At 43.7% G+C, this 23,663-nt stretch overlaps 1 protein-coding gene across 3 annotated transcripts in view; it reads left to right on the top strand.

The window, feature by feature from the left end:
• The window catches only part of LOC311600025 (protein argonaute-4), a 43,863-nt gene extending 20,471 nt beyond the window's left edge, over window positions 1-23,392 (top strand). For all 3 annotated transcript variants that reach the window (XM_084786255.1, XM_084786257.1, XM_084786256.1), the window contains 10 exons: window positions 180-299; window positions 429-557; window positions 755-888; window positions 2,139-2,323; window positions 4,093-4,252; window positions 7,826-8,141; window positions 8,275-8,409; window positions 15,994-16,095; window positions 16,355-16,554; window positions 18,999-23,392. In XM_084786255.1, the coding sequence (XP_084642381.1) occupies window positions 180-299; window positions 429-557; window positions 755-888; window positions 2,139-2,323; window positions 4,093-4,252; window positions 7,826-8,141; window positions 8,275-8,409; window positions 15,994-16,095; window positions 16,355-16,554; window positions 18,999-19,107 (1,590 nt within the window). In that variant the 3' untranslated portion in view covers window positions 19,108-23,392. The remainder of the gene's footprint in view (window positions 1-179; window positions 300-428; window positions 558-754; window positions 889-2,138; window positions 2,324-4,092; window positions 4,253-7,825; window positions 8,142-8,274; window positions 8,410-15,993; window positions 16,096-16,354; window positions 16,555-18,998) is intronic.
• The last annotated feature ends 271 nt before the right edge of the window (window positions 23,393-23,663 follow it).

The following is a 23,663-nucleotide window of genomic DNA, read 5'->3' as shown; positions in this document are numbered from 1 at the left end:
GAGAAACCCTGTCTTGAAAAACAAACAAACAAAAAGTGTTATGAACTGATGGTAGTCTTCTTTTTGAAGTATTTTGTGCAGATAACTTCATTATATAACCATTTGTTCTTGGAAATAGACAAAGCCTTCCTGTTTAGAAGCCCATTTCTACAAAACAGCTTGTCTTGGTCTCTTTGCAGGTCTGTAACATAGTGGCAGGACAGAGGTGTATAAAGAAGCTCACGGACAATCAGACATCCACAATGATCAAAGCCACAGCAAGGTCTGCTCCTGACAGACAGGAGGAAATCAGTAGACTGGTCAGTAAGGCGCGGTCCTCAACATTAGCCAGCTGTGAGGTGCAAAAAACAAAAACAAAAAAAATGAGCAGTTCCTGAGGGGACACAGTTCCTGTTCGTTTTACATATGCAGGCTTTCCCATTCCTTAGGTGAAAAGCAATAGCATGGTGGGTGGACCTGACCCATACCTGAAGGAATTTGGAATTGTTGTCCACAATGAGATGACGGAGCTCACAGGCAGGGTGCTTCCAGCTCCAATGCTGCAGTATGGAGGCCGGGTAAGCTGCTTTACCCCAGTTAGAAAAGAGAAAGGCGGGCCTTTGAGTTTACCCGTCCTTGTGCCCTTCATTGCTTTCTGACTTCCGACTGTACCAAATAAAGTTGTGTTTGCTCCCTCTTCAACATAAAAATGGTCTTAGATTGTAATATCTTTTCTCTTTTCTTTTGTTTCTTTTTTGTTTTTGTTTTTTCAAAGAATAAAACAGTAGCCACACCCAACCAGGGTGTCTGGGACATGCGAGGAAAGCAGTTTTATGCTGGCATTGAAATAAAAGTATGGGCAGTGGCTTGTTTTGCGCCTCAGAAACAATGTAGGGAAGATTTGCTGAAGTGAGTATCCCATTCTCAGCTCAGTAATACCCCTTCTAGATACGCAATACCATCTTTCTGTGACTGTGCTGGGCACACTGGCACTGACCCCGATGCCCGCAGTGACACCATCTGGCCGTACAGAAAAGATCCCGCGCTATACTGTAAACTCAAGAACTCTTAGAGAGTTCTAATCTTTGGAGTAGAAATTTATGAAGCAATTCACAAAAAATTGTGAAGCAAATTGAGTAGAAATAATGCTATTTGGAAAATTCTTCAGTTCTTAGGCGTTCCCATTGCTATTGTACCCTTTCAGCAATTAAAAAAAAAAAACTAATTTGTCTTTGGCAATTATAACTTACTAGTGAGCTTGTTTTGCTGCAGGAACACTGGCTAAGAGTTGTGTCACCTCTTACATATGTACCTTTTGTGTCAAAGTCCATGGAAAGGGTAAAGAAAATTAAGAAACAGAACTGGGGTAAAAAAGAAAAAAAAAAGGAATCCTACAAGATATTGGAAATGTACAAACTAAATTATTTTGATGCCAGATGTGGTGGCTCACACCTTTATTCCCAGCACTGAAGAGACAGAGGCAGGTGGAACTCTGGGAGTTTAAGGCCAGCCTGATCTACATAGTCAATTTCAGGCTAGGCCTAAATTGTGAGACCCTGACTTAGGCATGGATTGAAGTAATTTCTTAAATCCAAAATATAAACTTCAAAATGAAAAAAAAAAAATCATGTTGGTTTCCTGAACCAAATCCGTTACAAGTTTGTTTCTAATTCTAAACCCATGGCCATGAGTATGATAGCATGTTTACATGTTCTTAGCTGAACACAAGCTCACTTATCTTCATTTACCAGATTTACCAAACATGTGTTACCTGAAGCTGTGTTCCTCTTTTTTCTTTTTTTCAGCTCTGAATTACTGATTTGCTTTAAAAGAAATCTTTGAAGTATGAATGCTATTCTAGTTCCTAAAGCTCAACTGAACCGTAATTTTTTAGAAATTCAAGATGGGTTTGAAGGTATTGCTCAGTGGTAGAATGCCTGTTTAGCATAGTTAAAGCTCTGGGTTTAATTTCCAATACCACAAAAAAAAATAGTAATAAAAATTCAGACTGATGATCTGGTAGTTTACTAATACAGATTGTTCTGTTATGATGGCAGTGGTACAATGCCAACCTATTTTTGGCTACTGCTGAAAGATTTTTTTTTTGTTTGATTACACATGAAAATGAAAGTACCACACCACTGGTTTTATCTTAACAGGAGTTTCACTGACCAACTTCGTAAAATCTCCAAGGATGCAGGAATGCCCATCCAGGGTCAGCCATGTTTCTGCAAGTATGCGCAAGGTGCAGACAGTGTGGAGCCCATGTTTAAACATCTGAAAATGACATATGTGGGCCTGCAGCTAATAGTGGTTATCTTGCCTGGGAAGACACCAGTATATGGTAAGAACACTTTTAATGTTGAAAGAGAGATGATTTCGGGGGCTGGAGAGATGGCTCAAAGGTTAAGAGCGCTGTCTATTCTTCCAAAGGTCCTGAGTTCAATTTCCAGCAACCGCATATGATAGCTTACAGCCATCTATAATGAGATCTGGTACCCTCTTCTGGTATTCAGGCACACATGAGGGCAGAATACTGTACAAATAATAAGTAAATAAATCCTTAAAAACAAGAAAGAAAAGAAAAAAGAGATAATTTCAAGTACACAGTCCCAGCTGTACATTCTCAGTGGTCTGAGCCACAGAGATTCAGGTGTGTGTGGAGGGGGTTAGCTCAGGGTGGAGAACCGAAGTTTGATCTCCAACATTGGAAAATGGTGGGGAGTCGGAGGGCATGATAATACTTTCTTCTTCTTCTTCTTCTTCTTCTTCTTCTTCTTCTTCTTCTTCTTCTTTTTCCTCATTTTAGAAATTCTTTATTTACATTTTCTCTTATAAAATATATAGATCTTGTGCCCTGTTGATTCTTTGGTTCTGGGTCATGTGGGGGAGTAGTAAAGTGCTTTTTTGGTTTTTCCAGGCAGAGTCTCTCTGTGTTAGCCTTGGCTGTCCTGGACTCGCTTTGTAGACCAGGCTGGCCTCGAACTCACATTGATCCGTCTGCCTCTGCCTTCCTAGTGCTGGGATTAAAGGCGCTTGCCACCGTGCCGGGCACGATACTTTCTTCTTTTCTTTCCTCCCTTCTCTCCCTCTTTCCATTGCCTTCCCTCCTCTCCCCTTACTTGTTGTGTCAAGCAAGGTCTTATGTAGGCTGGCCTTGAACTCACTATGTGGCAGAGAATGGAGTCCTCTTACCTCTACCTCCCACGTCCTGGGATTCTAGGAATGTAACTCTACACCTGATTTATGTGGTACATGCTAGGAAAGCACCCCATCAACCAAGCCACACCCAGGCCAAGATTTATTTCTTGTTCCTCTTTTGTGTCTGTTCACAATAGACGGTGGCCTCTGCTCCATATAACACACCCTTCTCACTCCAAGACCCAAGTTGGTAGAACAAACCCTGTGTAGAAGGTTGCTGGCCACCATGTTTTTCTGTCTGCATCTGGATACCACCAGCCGTAAGGCCTTACCCAGCCTAGGGGGAGGAGGTGACATAGGGGTGGGAAATGCTGGGTCCAGGGAACTGGAAGAGGTAGAAAATTCTGGTGAAAAGCATTAGTAATATCAGAGGGGGGGTGGGGATGGGGTGAGGGTGAGGGGCTGGCGCTTCTAGAAAATAAGTTTGTATCTGCTGTTGGAAGAGTGGCATGGGCTTCTTCTCTGGGTTGCCATCTGAGCTGCAGGGCGGCCCTTAAGCTGTATCAAACATCTCTAGTCTTCTCTCTGTTTGCTTCTTTTGCCGCCTTCTATTTATCTCTAATGCCTAGGGGAAAGAAAAAGTAGAATTTGGAGGGCCTTGTGTGCTCTGAGAAGAGAGGAGCTAGGAGAGGAGTTCCTTCACCAGACCAGCTCTGAGGGAAAAGAAACCTCAAAGGACCAAGCAAGCTGGGACAGGCAGCACCCCCAGAGCACCGGAGGTGGGCGGACGCCCAGAGCAGCTGCACAGGGAAAGCAGAGGCTGCTCTGAGGGCCGACAGGAAAGTGCTGGCACCTGACGCTTGCCTTGACACTGTGTGTAGGCCGTTAAGTGTTTAGGACTTTTCTTTTACTCACAGTAATTAGATGACTATGCATTTTACAGGGAACTAATTTATTGACTTATTTTTATAGCGGAGGTGAAACGTGTTGGAGATACCCTTCTAGGCATGGCCACACAGTGTGTCCAGGTCAAAAATGTTGTGAAGACCTCGCCCCAAACCCTTTCCAACCTTTGCCTGAAGATAAACGCAAAACTTGGAGGAATTAACAATGTGCTTGTACCTCATCAAAGGTAAGATCATGACTTCTTCTTCCTACTTTATTTAAAAATCTAAATTATGTGATTTATGATAAAGAACACACTGTCCAGCCAGATATGGTGGAACACACCAATGCTTGGGGAAAATGAAGCAGCAGGATTGTGAATTCCATACCTTATCTCAAAAAACCAAACCAAACCAAACTAAAAAAAGTTTTTAAAAACGCAAAGGTTTAGCCAGGTGTGGTAGTATATATTTTAATCTCAGCGCTCAAGAGTCTGACGTAGGCCAGTGAGTCCCAGGGCAGCCTGATCTACTTAGTGAGCTCCAGGCCAGCCAAAGCTACACAATGAGAGTCTGTCTCAAAAACAAAACAAAAACCAGGGTCTCAGATGTAGCTGAGTGGTAGAGCACTTGCCTAGTGTATGTAAGGCCCTGGGTTCCATTTGCACTAGTGTAAAACAAATAAACAAAACATCTCAAATATGCATCTCAATGACAGTTTCTTAGGTAATGCGTGTAAGCCCATGTACCCACCACCAGTAAGAGCATTTCCAAGCATGCCTTTAATCACAGCACTCAGGAGGCAGAGGCAGGTGGATTGCTGTGAGTTCAAGGCCAGCCTGGTCTACAAAGCTACTCCAGGACAGCCAAGGCTACACAGAGAGGCCCTTGTCTTGAAAAACAAAACAAAACAAACAAAAAGATAGAGCATTTCCACGGTTAGGGATTTAGCTCAGTGGTAGAATGCAAGCGCAAGGCCTAGGGTTCGGTCCTCAGCTCTGGAAAAAAGAAAAAAGAGAGCACTTCCAGACTCTGTCAAGCTTTCTTTTGTCACTCCAAAGGTATTTCCCAGGGCCTGGGCTGCACTTTACCGGTACAGTGCTTGCCTATTATGTGAGACCCTGAGTTATCTGCAAACAAACAGTAACCCCAAAGAAACCACTTATTTTATCTGTCAGCCTTCCTGTAGATGGAGTCACTGCTGCAGTGCTCTCCTGTCCTTACCTTCCTTTTCTTGCACTTTTTTTTTTTTTTCAAAACAGGCTCTCACAATGTGCTTTGGCTGTCCTAGAACTCACTATGTAGTTCAGGCTGGCCTCAGACTCACAGGGTTCTGACTGTCTCTGCCTTCAGAGTGCTGGAATTAAAGGAATATGCCACCGTGCCCAGTTTGTCGTCCTTTTCTTAACACTGCATCTATGCAATTCACTTAACGTTGTTGTATTTAAATAATTTTCATTGTAATAGATTATTTTATTTGTAGATAAAATCATAATTTTATAGACATTATATATTCATTGTGATTTCAACAGTATTAATAAACATAAGCATTGTTTCTCTCCAGGTGTGGAACTTCTGGATTATGGAGAATAGAGAATAGACTCAGACCTCATAGAGTTAGCCTTAAGAGACGCAGTCAGACGCCGGGCCACCACTCAGACCTCATAGAGTTAGCCTTAAGAGACGCAGTCAGGTACTCAGCCTGTCTGTAGCAGTTGACATTTCCACTGAGAGTGCCAGTCATTCCATACCTTTATCAGTACTTGGCAGTATCAATGGTTTTTTTTTTAACCATTTTTATTAAAATAATAGTATCTTATTATTATTTCAATTTGCTTTACCCTGATTGATGATGAAAATCATGTTTTGGCCTAATTTAGGGCATCTTTTGTAAGGAGCCAGTTCAATTCTTTTGTCTGTCTAGTTAATTTTTTGTTTCAGGATAGGATCTCAGAATTCATGTAGCCTAAAATGGTCTAGAGATAGCTAACTAGATAACCGTAAACCTCTACCTCCTGGTTTATTGTTTGTTTGTTTATATATTTATTTGAGACAGAATCTCTGTATTGTCCATATTCATCTTAAAGTAGAAGGCTAGGTTTGGAGAGATGGCTCAGCAGTTAAGATCTCTTACTGAACCGGGTGGTAGTGGGCACAGGCCTTTTAATCCCAGCACTCGGGAGGCAGAGGCAGGTGGATTGTTATGAGTTTGAGGCCAGCCTGGTCTACAAAGTGAGTCCAGGACAGCCAAGTCTACACAGAGAAACCCTGTCTCGAAAAACCAAAAATAAATAAATAAATCTCTTACTGTTCTTGAAAAGGATACAGGCTTCACAACTGTTTGTGACTCGGGTTCCAGGAAATCTAACACTTCTGAGGACATCTACACACGTGCGGTGCACATACACTTATACAGGCACGTACATGCAGTAACAAAAGATCTTGCCCGGCCTGTTGTATAGTTTAATTATGTACACATGTGTGGAGGGGGTTATCATCTACACTGGAAGGCACCAGTGCAGGTGCTCTCAGAGGCTGGAGATGGATGTCAGGTCCCCTTGAAGCTGGAGTTAGAGCTACCCAATGTGGGTGCTGGGAGCTGAGCTCAGGTGCTCTGGAAAGCAGTCTACCATCGAAACCACTGAGCCACGCTGTCTCTTCAGGCCCTGGCATCACCTTCTTAGGCTTGGATTCTGACTTTGTATATTCTTTGTTCTCTCATGCTTTTTTAAATTTATTCATTTATTGAGACACAGTCTTTTTATGTAGACTGGCTTAGAACTCCAAATCTGCCTGCCTCAGCAAGTATTAGTGTCTGTGGCTATGTACGTCTTGTGTGGATTATGTCCTTTTCTTTGAGATTGGGTTTCACATATCCAAACCTGGCCTTGAACTGAGCCCTTTACGTAGCCAAAGATGACCTTGAATTCCTTACTCGCCTGCCTCCACCTCCTGATGTGAGTGTGGGGTTATAGATACCACCATAATGGTTTCTGTTTTGTTGGCTAGCTTTTACCATATTTTACCCATATTTTCCTTTGATTCCTTTGATAGAATCAGTGATACTGAATGAATTTACATTTTCCTTTTCTCTTTCTTTTTTCTTTTTTTAAATTTTTTTTTTTTTGAGACAGGGTTTCTCTGTGTAGCCTTGGCTGTCCTGGACTCGCTTTGTAGACCAGGCGGGCCTCGAACTCACAGCGATCCACCTGCCTCTGCCTCCCGAGTGCTAGGATTAAAGGCATACGCCACCACGCCCGGCTTAAATTTTTTTTTTTTTTTTTGAGACAGGGTCTCTCTATGTGGCCTTGACTGTCCTGGACTCGCTTTGTAGACCAGACTGGCCTCAAACTCACAGTGATCCACCTGCCTCTGCCTCCCTGACTGCTGGGATGACAGGTGTGCACCACCGTGTCTGGCATGAATTTATATTTTCAACAATTATTTATTAAGTGCCAAAGATGAACTAAGCAAAGTTCTAGGTACTAGTAATGACCAAGAAAGAACAAAATTCCTACTGTTATGAGATTACATTTGTATAGGTGTGTGTGCAAATAAAAATAAATAAGTAAAATATGTGGTGTGAGTGATAAATAAATATTATGCATAAAAATAAAACAGAAAAAGAAGACTTGATTCTCTTCTCTAAATTTCACAACTTAAAGAGAGTTGGTTTTTGGAAGGTTACTATTGTGTCCTAATGGGCACAGGCCCTCTTTTCTAAGATTATATCTGCAGTTATCTCTGGTGATAGATTTTTCTCGACTCAAAGTTTGATGGTCATATGTTTTGAGTGGCACTGTCTTGTTAAATTCGGACAGGCCCTCAGTGTTCCAGCAGCCTGTTATCTTCCTGGGAGCTGATGTCACTCATCCGCCTGCCGGGGATGGGAAGAAGCCTTCTATTGCAGCTGTGGTGGGCAGCATGGATGGCCATCCCAGCCGCTACTGTGCCACAGTCCGGGTGCAGACGTCTCGGCAGGAGATTGCCCAGGAGCTCCTCTATAGTCAGGAGGTTGTGCAGGACCTGACAAGCATGGCTCGGGAGCTACTGATCCAGTTCTACAAGTCCACGCGCTTCAAGCCCACCCGCATCATCTACTACCGTGGAGGGGTATCCGAGGGACAGATGAAACAGGTGCTCCCCTCAGCCCGGTGCCATGCTACCAGCACTCTGGCAGAGCGCCCTCCAACCTGCCACTTGTGAGCTGAGACCAGAGGGATCCTAGGCAAGTTCTCCATGAAACAAAATTCCTCTTCTGTCTCCTTAGGTAGCTTGGCCGGAGCTAATAGCAATTCGAAAAGCATGTATAAGTTTGGAGGAAGACTATCGGCCAGGAATAACCTACATTGTGGTGCAAAAGAGACATCACACGCGACTCTTCTGTGCAGATAAGACAGAACGGGTAAGAGGACGTGCTGTAAGCTCCTTCACCTGACTGTGTGGCAAGTAAATGTGATTCCTAGTAGGTGATAGAGCATTCCTCTCAAACTTGCTGTGTCTAATTATAATTTGATAAATATACTAATGCAGTTGAATTTAGATGACCAGTTCTGGGTCACACAAGTGTTAAGAGTGAATGTTTCTCTTGTATTACAGAATGCATGTTTCTAGAGTTTTGGAGTGGGGATTGGGAGTTTTATGTTAATTACTTTTCTCTTCTTTGGTTTTGTTTTTGTTTTTTGAGACAGGGTTTCTCTGTATAGCCCTGGCTATCCTGGACTCCCTTGTAGACCAGGCTGGCCTGGAACTCACAGCAATCCACCTGCCTCTGCCTCTCTCGTGCTGGGATTAAAGGCGTGTGCCACCACGCCTGGCACCTTACTTTCCTTATTACTCTAACAGAACACCTAATAAAAGCTTTGTTTGGGCTCACAATTTGAAGGCGCAGTCCATCACGACAGGGATGTCATGGTGGCAGGAGCTGGAGGCAGCTGCATACATCTATAGCCAAGTCAAAACGTGCTCTGCTCCCTTTCTTTGGTTTAGTGTTTGTGGGACCCCAGCCATGGACTGGTGCTGTCCCCCCCCCCCCCCCCAGTTAGCATGGGTCGTCTCACATCAGTTAACTTCACGTAGAAGCTGAGCATGGTGGTGCATGCCTTCAATCCCAGGACTTGGGAGGTAGAGGCAGGTGGATCTCTGTGAGTTCCATGTAGGGAGTTCCAGGGCATCCAGAGCTGTATAAAGAGACCATGTCTCAAAAAACAAAAACCAACCCAAAATTTAACCTAATGTAGAAACTCCCCTTATATGTACAGAGCTCTGTCTCCTAGACAGATGATTTTCGGGCCTGCCAAGTTGGCTGTCGGTGTTACCCATCATACTGTGTTTGTGTAGGGTGCTGATTAGAAACCTGTCATAACAAGGAACTTCAAAGTGGGACTGGGCGTGTGTGTGTATGTGTGTGTGTGTGTGTGTGTGTGTGTGTGTGTGTGTGTGTGTGTGTGAGCGCGCGCTGGACATCCAGCCCAGAGCTTCACAGGTGCTTTCTGCTGCTTTTCACTGCTGCTGCATGAGTGCTAGTTCTAGGGTATAAAGCAGAGTCTCCTGAGTGAGTTTACTTCAGCTGAGGGAGTCATTGCGGTGTCTGCTGGGAATGACTATGATGGCAGACTTATTAGCCATAGGTAGGAGACTTTATTATTCTCTAAGCCACAATGAAAATTTTTGACAATTTGACCTAGGATTTTTCATCTATTTAGAGAAATTTTAATTTAGAACATGGCTGTTCTGGCAAGGGATCACAGCCAAAGACCTTCTAGGTCTGTGTGATCCAGCTGGAATACATACACACCTTTAATCCAGGAGACAGAGGCAAGCAGATCCCAGTTCAACACTAGTCTGGTATAGATCAAATTTCAAGTAAAGAAAAGCTTAGGTCCAGGCATGGTGGTACATGCCTTTAATCCCAAATAATGAACGGAAGGTTAGTTTGTAGAAGGAAGCACCCATGTTTGAAAGTGATGTCCAGTTGAGTGGCAGAAAAAGTGATGAATCAGAGAAAGATTTGACAGAATAGGATGTGCCCAAGTCTCATGAGAACAGAGGGAAGCTACTTAAGGGAGCAGCACAGAGACTGAGAGAGGAGGCAGTTTCAGTAGGTTTCACAGAGAGAACCAGCTAGACACAGGTGAAGACCAAATGAGCCAGAGGATGAGAAGGAGCCAAAAGGCTAGAGCAGATTGCTGGAGTTAGTGAGGCCAAGCACAGCAATTCAGAGACAGAGAGAAAAACCAGATTGAGTAAGTCAGCTGGGAGAGGAGTTTGAGCCAGGACAGCTGAGTTGATCCAGCCAGCCGAGAGCTCAGTAAGAACTAGAAAGGGTCAGCTTATTAAGCAGTAAGTCTCAGAGACTGAAAACATTCTAGTCCTAGGTTTGATTGTATGGGTGCTAGAAGCTTCCTGGGCTAGGCCTAAGTTAGCAGATGGAAAGCCTCCAAGACAACAATTGAAACAGATGAATAAATACATACATTTATGTATGAATACATACATACATAAATTTATGTATGTGCATGTATGTATGTATGTATGTATGTGTGTATATATATGTATGTGTATATGTATGAGTGTGTATGTATGTGGTTACTTATTGGTGTGTCTGTGAGTGTGTATGAATGTGAATGTGTTTAGGTGCATACATCTGTACATGCATGCAGAGGCCAAAAGAGGGCATTAGGTGTCCTCCTCTGCTATTCTCTGCCTATTCCTTTGAGGCAGGGTCTTTTCCTGAACTGCAGCTTGCATTTGCTTGTCTAGGCTGGAAGCCAGTGAACGCCAGTGTTCTTCTGTCTCTGTTCCCCTTGAGGCCTTATATTGCAGGCATTTACTGGGACGCTCAGTTTGTTACATGGGTGCTGGGATCCACACTCCTTTCCTCAGCATTGGAAAGCAGATGTTCTTGTTTTGTTTTGTTTTTTTGTTTTTTGAGACAGGGTTTCTCTGTGTAACTTTGACTGTCCTGGACTTACTTTGTAGACCAGGCTGGCCTCGAACTCACAACGATCCGCCTGCCTCTGCCTCCCAAGTGCTGAGATTAAAGGCGTGCGCCACCGCTGCCCAGCACATGTTCTTAACTGTTGAGATGTCTCTCCAGTTTTATGTTACTATGAATGCAGTCTGCATTCTGTAGTAACTGTGCTTTAAATTTTGAATTTGGTCATGTCCTGGGCTGGTGATAAGCAGTACCATAACTCTAGTGAGAATTTTGTAATTTTGGTTTCTTTAAAAAAAAACAAAAAACAAAAAACAAAAAAAACAACCAACAATGCCGAGCGGTCAAGGCTACACAGAGAAACCCTGTCTCAAAAAAACAAAAAACAAAAAAAAGAAAAAGAAAAAGAAAAAGGTATGTTTATCTTATCTTATGTGTATGAGTGTTTTGCTCCGTGTATGTATATGCACCACAGTCACGCCTGATGCCTGCAGAGGTCAGAAGGTCAGGGGAAGCAGATCCCTGGGAAGCGGAGCTACAGATGCTTGTGAGGAGGATGGTTGCTGGGACCCAAACCCAGGGCTGCTGAGAGAGCAAGAGCTCTTAACTACTGCGCCACCTCTCCAGCCCTCAGGGACTCTTCTTCCTGCTCTCAATTTGAACTCATCCTCTTTTCTAGGCTCACTTGCTTATCAGCTCCAGGTCCATATTCCTGTCCCTAGATTGCGCTGGCAGACTCCTGATTTGTACTTTGTTTGAGTTATCTACCAGACACTTTCACTCAGATGCTCTATGAACATTGTATCCGTCTCCACAGACCAGGCTCTGTAGTGGTGATAACAAAAATCCATCCTTGTGGCTTACGAAGATTCATTTCTTGCTCACACTACACGCTCACTGTGGCCCTGCTGCAGCTGTGGCCCTGTTGTCTTCCCTAGGAACCAAGGCCAACAGACTCAGTCTGGAACCTTGCCAGTCACTGTGGCAGAAGGGAAAACAAATAAAAGACAGGCCAAGTCCTGGCTCCTAAAGCTTCCGCCCAGAAGTAACATATTTTGGGCCACATTTTATCATCAAAGCAATTCACATGGCCACTCCTATGGTAGCTGGGTGGAACTTTATAATCTTCCCTTAGGGAGGGGCACAGAAATAGTTGGCATCAGTGATATAGTCTAATATAGGTGTGTCAAGCAAAACACGTCTAAACCTCCCGCTTACTGTTTAATCCCCATCCAAAGCCTCCCCTAGTTCTCCTTAGATTCAGTTGCTTGGCGTCACTGTGCTTTGTGTTAGCCACACTATCAACTTCAGAGTCATTTTTAAATTCTTCAATGCTATATTGTCCCTATCATGTGCAGTTTGCCAAATAGTCCCCTGTGTTCTGACCCCGAGTCTTTCTTACCCTAAGTTCGTGTGTTTCCACTACCCTAGGCAGAACTTGCCTGCGGAGACTCCTAGCAGTCTCTTCCTCGCCACGGCTCCTTCATCCTGCTATCAGGGTTTGCTCGGCAGTCTGCAAGTGTCCTCCTTGCTTGCAAACACATTCCTTTGCTCCATCATGTTTTCCCAGGGGAGCCAAGACGACGAATTCGTTTTTCCTTCCACTGTGTTCTCATATGTCTGTCATTTCTCACTGTATTCTTTCCTCTGGATGACCACAGCCGTCCCTCTCCTTTCTATTGTTTATGTTGAGGCTTACTGCTGGTACAGGAAAATGCAACCCTTTAAGGATATAGCGTTACTTTATGGTTCAGACTAATGCATATAGTTCTGTTTATACCAAATCTTTTTTTTTTTTTATTGTGTTGGACATTGAATCTAGGGTCTCAAACATATAAGCAAGTGCTTTGTCACTCAGCCAAATCCTCTGTCCCCTTTATCTTTTACTTTGAAACGGGGTCTCACTAATCTTGGTTGGCCCTGAGGGCACTCTGTAAATTTGAGATCCTCCTGCTTTTATCTCCCGAGTAGCCAGGCTCACTGGTTTGGGTCTCCAGAAAAGGTTTTTGTACTCAGCCTTGGATAACTTTTGGCAACATGGATAGGCATTTTTAGCTTATAATTTTGCCATTTCCAGAGTGTCATATAAATATTAATAGAAACATGTAGCATTTGAGTTTGGCTTTGCTTTTTTTTTTTTTTGGTTTTTCGAGACAGGGTTTCTCTGTGTAGCCTTGGCTGTCCTGGACTCATTTTGTAGTCCAGGCTGGCCTCAAACTCATAGTGATCCACCTGCCTCTGCCTCCTTTAATCCCTGTGCTGGGATTAAAGGCATGCACCATCGCGCCCGGCAGAGTTTGGCTTCTCTTAATTAGTGTATTAAGGTGTCACCCTTGAGATTATGTGTAGTAAACATTTCTTTTATTATTATTGCTGAGTTTGGATGCCATAATATGAATGAGCTACAGGTTACTCATGCGTCCCTGAGTTTAGGGCACTTCTAGTGTTTTCAGACTTTATCCCATTTTATTTATTCATTTATTTAGAAACTAAGTTTCACTGTGTACCCAAGATGGCCTCCAGTTTACAGCCTTCCTCCTAAGTGCTGAGAGTTCTGCTGGGTGTGCTACCATACCAGGCAGGGCCTTCTTTTTCAGCTCCTACTTAAGCTGTAAGACATCGTGTGACTACTCCCTCATTACCAGCCTTTCTAGTGCCTTCCATCCACCTGTTGCACATTGTACCCAAGTGCTTGTGCCATGGAAGGCCGTTCATTCTTTCTGCCTCTGGCTCTTAGACTCAACATTTGCTGCCAAGCCTAGCTAGGGTGCTCAAGCTATCATTGTTGAGTGCAGTGTGTTTGGTTTCCATTTCCCCCAGACATCATACAGATCTGCAGGTTTCATCTCTAGAACCTTAGAGTCCTTTTTTTTTTTTTTCATTGATGCTTTGTGTTTGTTTTTGATTTTCAAGGCAGGGTTTCTCTGTGTATCCCTGTAACTCACTCTGTAGATTAGGCTGGCTTTGAACTGAGAGATCTGTCTGCCTCAGTCTCCTGAGTGCTGGGATTAAAGGGATATGTTACTACTACCTGACATCCCTAGAGATTTTTTGTTTTGTTTTGTTTTGGTTTGGTTTTGGTTTTTCGAGACAGGGTCTCTCTGTGTTAGCCTTGGCTATCCTGGACTCACTTTGTAGACCAGGCTGGCCTCGAACTCACAGCAATCCGCCCGCCTCTGCCTCCCTCGTGCTGGGATTAAAGGCGTGCGCCACCACGCCCGGCTCTAGAGATTTTTTTAAAAAGAGGTTCTGTGGTTAAATACGTTTGGAAATGTCATTTATTCTATTGTCTTCGTAAATATTATACCTGATTAAATAGTGGTTTTGAGAAATTACACCTTAGAAAAGCCTGTGTGTTTGTGTGTGTGTTGCTTCTCACTTGCCAGGCAAGTGCTATGCCACTGAGCTATATTTCTCCCTCTAAAAAAGCCTTATAAATGGTGGTTTAATACAGTGTTCCTCAAATTTGACAAAAATCACTTTAAGTGCACTGTAAAAAAAAAAAAAACTAATATTGCTAGGCAGTAGTGGCGCACACCTTTAATCCCAGCACTCCTGAGGTAGAGGCAGGTGGATCTCTGTGAATTTGAGGCCAGCTTGGTCTACAAAGCAAGCCCAGAACACCCAGGGCTACACAGAGAAACCCTATCTTGGAAAAAAAACAAAACCAATAACAAACAAACAAACAAAGCCCCAAAACAAACAAAGAAACAAAACTCCTAATATTCCTAAAGAACATGATTTTAGGAAAGATACTAGAACATTGTGTACTTGTTCATCTTATTTAGGAGGGATCTAAGACCCCCTAGTGGATATCACACACACACACACACACACAGTTTTTTTCCTGAACATACATGCCTGTAATAGCATTTAAACTATAAACATACATCTCTGTGTTAGTTAAACTTTCTCATATTAAATTCTACTGAACTGCAGAAAACAGAGATGAATAAGAAGACTTAATGTGCTGTATTTCAGTGCATTTCTGGCGCCCCACCCCCACCCCCGGCCTTTCTAGAAATCTGATTTTAGTGTTTAGTTGTGGAAGAACTTTAGGATTTTAGAAATGCCAGAGGTCATCACTTGATCCTATAGATGATTAGATTGAGGCACAAAGATGCTCTGCTCTGGCTGGGCGTGATGGCGCACGCCTTTAATCCCAGCATTCCTGAGGTAGAGGCAGGTGGATCTCTGTGAGTTTGAGGCCAGCCTGGTCTACAGCGCCAGTCCAGGACAGCCTACGCTACACAGAGAAACCCTGTCTCAAAAAAAGCAAACAAACAAACAAACAAGATGCTCTGCTCAAGGCTGTAAAGACTGACTGGCTCTGTGGTCTCAGCAGGAGCCTCTCAGTCATCTGCCAGGAACTCTGACCCCATAAAAGAATTAGTTCTGCTGAACCTGGCGAACCAGCTCAGAGGCCTGTGCCTTACCTTTCACTTTTTTTTTCTCAAGTGAGGAATGAAAGTCGTTTTTTCTGGGGAAGTTTATCTATCTTGTCATTTTCTGTTGTAGTGCTGAGGACTGAACCCAGGCTCTTACTCATGTTCATGCTAAGCGAGCACTCCACAGCTTAACCACATTCCCATCTCTCATATGTGGTTTCCCCCTTCTCTGCACGCAGAGTGACATCTATAAACACATGGCAGTCTCAGTGCACAAAACTATAGTAAAAGTTATTATTTGGATCCTTCAAAAGGCTTTAGAGACATGTTTGGGAACATGCTTTAGGATTGAGCTAAGAAAAAGTTACTATAAGGGACCCAACATTTTTTTTTTAAACAGGGTCTCACACTGTAGCCCAGACTGACCTTCCTGACCTTGAACTCACAAGAATCCTCCTGCCTCAGCCTTCCAAATACTGAGGTTTACAGGTATGAATCACCACATTGGCTTAACATCTTGAATTAATCTAGAGTTGAGACTTCACACAACAGCAATCCAGTAACTTGTTACCAACAAATGCATCAAAGGAAAAAGTGGCCTTTAGCTTGTTTGTTACTCAGATGATTAATTGTATTTTTTTTTAATGATGTATTTTTTTAACAGGTGGGGAAAAGTGGCAATGTCCCAGCAGGCACTACGGTGGATAGTACCATCACACATCCATCTGAATTTGACTTTTACCTCTGTAGTCATGCAGGAATTCAGGTAATTTGGAAGCTGGTCCAGATCTTTGACCTGATAGGGAGCTATTTGCCAGCTCAGCAGCCAGCTTGAGTAGACTTGTCATTAAACGCTGCACTTCGCTGTGTTAGCTGCTGCGTTCCAGGACTGCTGTGTAGGGATCTTCTTGAGGTGTGTGAGGCAGAAATACTGTTGAGTTTAATAATTAGATTTCAGTTTCGCTTTTCTGTCCGGTAGCCAAGTCCTGCTAGAAGTACATTAATCCTAAAACTCTTCCCTCCAGGGAACCAGCCGTCCTTCACATTACCAGGTCCTGTGGGATGACAACTGCTTCACTGCAGATGAACTTCAGCTACTGACTTACCAGCTCTGTCACACCTACGTACGCTGCACACGCTCAGTCTCCATTCCTGCTCCGGCGTATTACGCCCGACTTGTAGCATTCCGGGCAAGGTATCATTTGGTGGATAAAGATCATGACAGGCAAGTTCCCAAGTAAAAATCTCTTCCTGTTGTGGAAGCTGTACAGAAAATTCCTTTAAAGATTTAAACATCCTTTTAAGGTTTAACCTGTAAGGAACAATTAAGACTGCATGAAGCAGCCGGGCGTGGTGGCGCACACCTTTAATCCCAGCACTCGGGAGGCAGAGGTGGGCGGATCGCTGTGAGTTCGAGGCCAGCCTGGTCTACAAAGTGAGTCCAGGACAGCCAAGGCTAACACAGAGAAACCCTGTCTTGAAAAACAAAAAAAAAGGGCTGGAGAGATGGCTCAGAGGTTAGGGGCACTGACTGCTCCTCCAAAGGTCCTGAGTTCAATTCCCAGCAACCACATGGTGGTTCACAACCATCTATAATGAGATCTGATGCCCTCTTCTGGCCTGCACGTGTATACGCAGGCAGAGCACTGTATACATAATAATAAATAAATCTTTTAAAAAAAAAAAAAAAGACTGCATGAAGCCTTGAGAGCTTTTATTGTGACTTTTGGTCCAAAAAGTGCTCAGGCTTGTTTAAACTTGCGTCTCATTGGGAGCTAGCTGCCTGTGGTTTCCACATTAGGGCTCACTGCATTTCAGTTCTGTTGAGGCCCCAGGCAGCCTCAGAAGGTGCCAGGCAGAGTTCCCTGTCTCCAGTCAAAGTAGCCACAGCCTGTGGACTCCACTTCATGCTTGAGACGCCCTACCCAGTTCATTTTGTTTCTAGTACAATCCAGAATTGACCAGAGTAAATCGGGGCTTATGGGGAAACAGAAGGGGTGACTCAGACATTTTGACTTGTTACTGAGCTACTAATAAATGCCTAAACAAGCTTTTTGCATTAATTGTCTTTCCCAAATGACCATCTGTGAAGTGTAGCAGTTTCTGGGCTCTTCCCCAAGTCTCAATTCAGTTGCTAAATAGTAGACATTGCACTGCAAGTCTTATTTCTGTGAGGGATTGAAAAATTCACTATTAGAGAAAACTCCCAGCTGTGGCTTTGTAGCTTGCAGTCTCCAATATACATTCATTAATTCAATGCATGTATTTGGTATTGTATGCCTAGTACTGTGCTAGGTACTAGAAAGAATGGGCTTAGTAAGCCATGTTCCCACCTGCGGGGATTTTATGTTTCAGAATGGAGGTAATACAGGTGAGCATAAAGCCGACAGCTCATCTAACTCAGTGGACCTAACTATGTAGTGGGGCATCAGAGGAAAGGCTGGTAGAGATTTTATAGCTGAATGGGCAGGGCTTAACTTTACAAAGGAAAGAGTATTTTCCAGCCATAGTCAACAGTGGAGAGAGCAAGGGGCATTTTGGACAATAGTTTTCTTTGGCATGGAGTAGAAAACTGTGTTGGAGCAAGATTGTCTTTGCTAAATGTAAAAGCTGTTTGTGGGGGACAGGAGAGATGGCTCAGAGGTTAAGAGCACTGGCTGTTCTTCCAAAGGTCCTGAGTTCAACTCCCAGCAACCACATGGCGGCTCACAAACATCTAAATTGAGATCTGGTGCCACCTTCTGGCCTGCAGGTGTTACATGCAGGCAGAGCGCTGTATACATAATAAATTGTTTTAAGAAGCTGTTCCTGGGCTGCAGCAGTGTAAGTGGAGGATGAGAGGGTAAAGTCAAAGATGAGTAGGACAACATCAGCACTGTAGAGAGAGGTCAGGGGCCAAGAGTGTGGCTCAGTGGGGAGTATAGCACTCAGTATACATGAAGCCCCAGACTGAATCCTCAGCACTCAAAAAGGAGTGGTTTGACAATTCCTATGCTACAGGGTACCCCAAAATGCATGAGTAGAAATTGTGAGCACTCTGTTAGGCCCATTGACTCATTAATATAGGAAACTATTATTGTTAGCAAATTAAGCCAGGCATGAAGGTGCATGCCTCAGAAGCAGGCAGATTGCTGTGAGTTTGAGGCCAGTGAAGCCTACACAAGAAGATCCTGTCTCAGAAGAAGAAGAAAAGGGGGAAGGAGGATGAGGATGAGGAGGATACTATTTTCTTAGAGATTTTATTCCAGTAAAGAAATAATATCCCAATTAACAATTTCATTCCAGCTGTGTAAAAGAAAACATATTCTAGATGACCCTGACCTGGGCTTTGGGGTCAGGGAAGATTTCTAAGAGGGCCATGACTTGTAATTGAAGCTTGAGGGATGAATAGGAAGTAGCCTGACAGAAGGGGCAGTGGAAGTCCCCCTGCAGGTGCTTTCAAACGCTTGGTTAGTGTGAGCATTATTTAATTATCAACCACCTGTTAAATAAGTTGTACTTACTGTATTTTCCAGTTGGACAAACATGTCTAAGGAAACATAAATTGTTTGAGTGGCCCAGGCTTGAGCCAAGATGTTCTTGAATGCAAGACTGTTATGCTATTTGAAACACTGAAGTTTGAAATAGTCTTTTGTTAATGCCTGGTTTCTTGTTTTGTTCTCATTACAGCGCGGAAGGCAGTCACGTGTCAGGACAGAGCAATGGCCGAGATCCTCAGGCCTTGGCTAAGGCTGTGCAGATCCACCACGATACCCAGCACACTATGTATTTTGCTTGAGAGTCTTGGAAAAGAACTCAACCACTTTGGCATCCCACACATCTTGAGAATGTTTCAGATGCTGACTGCCTCTAGAGCATGCCACATGGATTCGGGTGGTCCCTACAGGCAGCTCTGAACAGTTGCACTGAGTCTGTACTCTGCAGCACTGTCTGATGCATCAACAAAACTGAGCCATTTAAAAAGAAAAAAGAAAGGAAATAGATCCTCATAGATTATGTCTTCTGATGCACTGGGCAGAATTTTTACCTCAACGTGTAGGCTGATCAGCCTTGACTTTCTAAAGGACTTTCAAAGAAGGGTTTCTGTGGGATATTTTGCTAGCTGTGGTATTCACCGCACCTAGGCTTATAAGAGGAGTAGTTCCTTTGTTCTGTGTTCATTGAGTGGGGTATGTGCATAAGTGGGAGAGAGAAACCAAACAATCTGTTTCATTTCCATGTAACTTGTTAATTGGGTGGGTCCACAGACTTTTTAATGGAGATTTTTTACTTTGTCACTGTAAATGCCTTTAAGGAGCATTAATTTTTGAAAGTTTTACAGGATTTTATTACCTTCACTGCTTTATCTTGTTGATCTCTTTGGGCCTGTGCTGTGGAGTACAGGCTGCCCGGCAATTGCACTATCTTTGGCTGCAGATTTGAACAGGCAGTTCTCTTACTTGGCTGGCTTTTGTGAATGTGTGACATAAGCTGATGTGACGCGTGTCACAGGGACAGATAACACTGCCGCGGTTTTAAAAAAAAGTACCCATGTTCTCCCTATTTGGAAAAACAAATTAGCTTTTAGTATTTTTCCAAGTTTTCAAAAGTGCCCATTTTATGCTGCTGTGTGGTTTGTTAGATCTAAATGATTTTTAACCTTCTCTCATAGAAAGTTAACTTTGGCAATAAGCATTTTTTAAGGTCCCTCCCTCCCCTTTCTTCCCCCAACTAAGTAGTTTTCTAGATGAGATTTCGGTATGGTTTTTATCAACTATTTCTTATATATCATAACCAGGATATTCTGAGACAAGTCTATTAAGACACATATTTCCATGCCCTTTTAAATAATTTTTTTAAAAAACTATTTTATAGTCATAGTTGGTATCCTGTCACTTTAAAATTAAAAAAAAATCAGCTGAAACTAGGATGCTTCCTGATTGGTCAGGCTTTGCCAATGTATAAGGCACATTGAGTGATGCTGCATTTGAAAAAGAAAAAAGTACCAGCATGTAAAATCTTGTTTTCCCTGAGAATCGAAGCTGTACACACAGCCGCTTACAGCACAGTTTTGTTTACTCTTCTTCCAGCCTGAAATGTGCTAAGTGGCTTTGCCTTTCTCTTTTTCAACTAAAACTCAGTAGAAGTTGATTCTTTTGTTTTTGTTTTTGTTTTCTTTTTCTATAATAGATTCTGGATTCCTTCACAGGAAGATAGGTTTCCTATTCTGAACAAGGGGGATTGCTATAAAGCCAGCGCCAGCTAGAACATAGGGGAAAGTATTCTGTATTTAGTGTAGATAGTATTCTGTAAAGGACAAGCGTTACATAGTCAAGCGTTCCACCCAGCGCTTCCCAGCCCACATTTGCCTCTAATCCTGGAAGGACAAGGAGTGAAAGGTAAGAGGCTCTATCTAGAGCTGCACTCCTCGTGGCTGAGGAGGGTGCTAGGGAAGAGACAGACACACTATGCTAAGAACGCTTTCGCAGTCTCTATGTAGAGGCCGCTGGTGGGAAACACTGGATCAGACAGTGAAGGGTGTTTGCTTGAACTCATTAGCTGGTTCAAGGCCCAAATCTGTTGAATGAGCCCTCTCAAAATCCCAGCAATATAAAGCACCGTTTCCCTCCAGCCTTTCAAGCAAGCTTGTAAATACAGTAATGTTTACATTTCCACGTGCTGTTGCTCAGTGGTGCCACCAGTGTTTGCTGAGACTGGTCCCCAAGAGAGTTTTATGATGTCTGTCAAGTCCTATAGCACACGAGGATGGGCGCGGACATCCTTAAACCTCTGCAGACAGTGGGGGGAAGGCTAGGCCTGTGGCTGAAGCACAGCACAGGCAGGAGGGAAGACACGGCAGATGTTTGTTCCCTAAGATTTTCCTTGTTTGCAAATACCTCACTTGGATAATACAAATCAGGACATGTTGAAGAATGGCTGGCTGCTGCTTTCATTCACACTTGTTCAGGGAGAGCACAGAAAACACAGCACAGCCACTGTCCACGGTGGACCCAAGAGGAGGAAAAAAATGGAAGCAAGACTTGCCTGGAGTCTGTGATGCGAAGAGCTCCTGCAGGCTGCATGGCTGGCTGGCTGGCTGGGCAGCGGGCACCACACCTGCATAGCTGGCTGGCTGGCTGGGCAGCGGGCACCACACCTGCATAGCTGGCTGGCTGGCTGGGCAGCGGGCACCACACCTGCATAGCTGGCTGGCTGGCTGGGCAGCGGGCACCACACCTGCATGGCTGGCTGGCTGGCTGGGCAGCGGGCACCACACCTGCATGGCTGGCTGGCTGGCTGGGCAGCGGGCACCATACCTGCATGGCTGGCTGGCTGGCTGGGCAGCAGGCACCATACCTGCATGGGTGGCTGGCTGGCTGGGCAGCAGGCACCATACCTGCATGGCTGGCTGGCTGGCTGGCTGGGCAGCGGGCACCACACCTGCATGGCTGGCTGGCTGGCTGGGCAGCAGGCACCATACCTGCATGGCTGGCTGGCTGGCTGGCTGGGCAGCAGGCACCATACCTGCACGGGGTGCCAAAGGCTTGATTGTTAACAATGCACAGAAGAAACTCTTGCCATCTTTCAGCATGATGGAACAGGGAGCAAGCTGGGTGCCCAGAGGTCCTGATCCACATTCCTGTAACTGGGCTCTAGGCTAGACCTTGAACAATATGCCTGAAACACCTCAGTAAGTCCTACTATGCTGGGGTCAATCAGTGTGGCAGTGGAGGAAAAGCCAGGAGGCTTATTTTTGTAGGAAACCAGTACCAATAAGGGCATGATGCTGTTGTTTTGGACAAATGGAAAGAAACATGGAAAAGTTAGGATTATCTGGGAAAACTTGCTGAGGGGCAACTAGTTAAGAGGTGATCACTGCAGAATCAGAACTGCAGTAACAGCATCGCAAGCAAATCTGAACGCATAGTTTTAATTAGGGTTGACAGTTCAGATAGCTTACCCCACCTCGAAACTGACTGACTTGTGATGCATGTGTCAATCAATGGAAGTGTGCATTCTCTAGAAGTAGTACTGGGCTGTTTTGTTTTGTTTTGTTTTGTTTTTTTAAACACAGCCTATTTAGGTACTGTCATGTAGTGTGGAAGATTTTGCTGTGGCAACGGTAAAGAGTAACATTTTGGGGCTAGGGAGCACAGGACATTAAGAGCGGGGAAAGACCCAAATGTTGAACCAATTGTGTTTTGTTGTTGTTGTTAGTTGTTGGATCCTGAGCTTGTTTGTAAAGTGAACCAGCTGGCTTGATGCAGCCAGCATTCTGGGCAGGCAAACCACATTCGTTCTTACTGTAAATTTTATATGCTGCTTCCAAAGGTGATCATTTACAAGCAGGCATGTTCTGAATGGTCTTGTGTTTTAGGATCTGCTGCCCAGCCTGTATCCTATATCAGAGCTTACCAGCTTGGTTCAGCTACCTGTCTGTTCCTTCCCATGAAAAAAGGTAATCCACTGTTTTAACGAGGCTCACCCTCTCTACTCGACCCTAGCTACCCTCCTGGATAATGCTATAAGCTTCCCTTGCTCAGTAGCAAGGTGGCAGCTCTGTTTTCATTTTACGAAAGCAGAGATTAAGGGCATCATATTAATACTGCTTCAACTCCAAGAATTTTTTTTCTTGTAAAATTAAAGGAAAGATCTTTATTGGTCAACCATTTCTTTACCCCTTGCTGTTGACATATTCATATTCTTTCTGTGTGTACTGGCTGAAAATGTTTGTTTGTTCATTTGACTAATGGTATGGTTTTTGTTTCTATACAGTTAGACTTGTAATGTTTATAGTGTATTTTATTAATTTGGACTGGGTGTCTGTTTCTAGCAATACGAGGTACTTTCTAAGCTATTAAGGGTTTGTATCTGTATGTGAGATAGGATAATGATTGTTTTAATTTTTCAGAGTTTTGTTGTTGTTGTTTGTTTTGGGGGGGGTTGTTTTGTTTTTTGTTTTTTGGCCTGCAGGGTTATTTTCTGTTCACATGTCCAAAAATGAGGGATGAGGATAGATTGGCATTATTGTGCTAAAAGTTGTTTTTATTGTCAATTGTGTAATAAATATGAAATATACTGTACTGGCATCGTACGTGGCTATTTTAAACAGTATCATTAATTTGAGAAATTAGACAAAAAAGAGAAGTGAGACAACTATGTGTTTAACTTCTGGGTCTCAATGTGCTTAGGAATTGCCATTTGGGAGTTTTTGAAGGCCTCCAGGAACACTTCACAAATGGAAAACCTGGACAAGATTCATGAGGATTCTAGGTGCTGCTCAGTGGCAAGCTCTGCTTATGTAAGATCTTAAGGAAACACTGAGGTAGGCCCAGAACTTAGGAGACCGCAGCA

Source organism: Acomys minous (genome assembly GCF_964271855.1).
Source record: "Acomys minous genome assembly, chromosome: 6".
NCBI classification, from domain to species: Eukaryota; Metazoa; Chordata; class Mammalia; order Rodentia; family Muridae; genus Acomys; species Acomys minous.
This window is presented reverse-complemented; position numbering and strand designations above follow the sequence as displayed.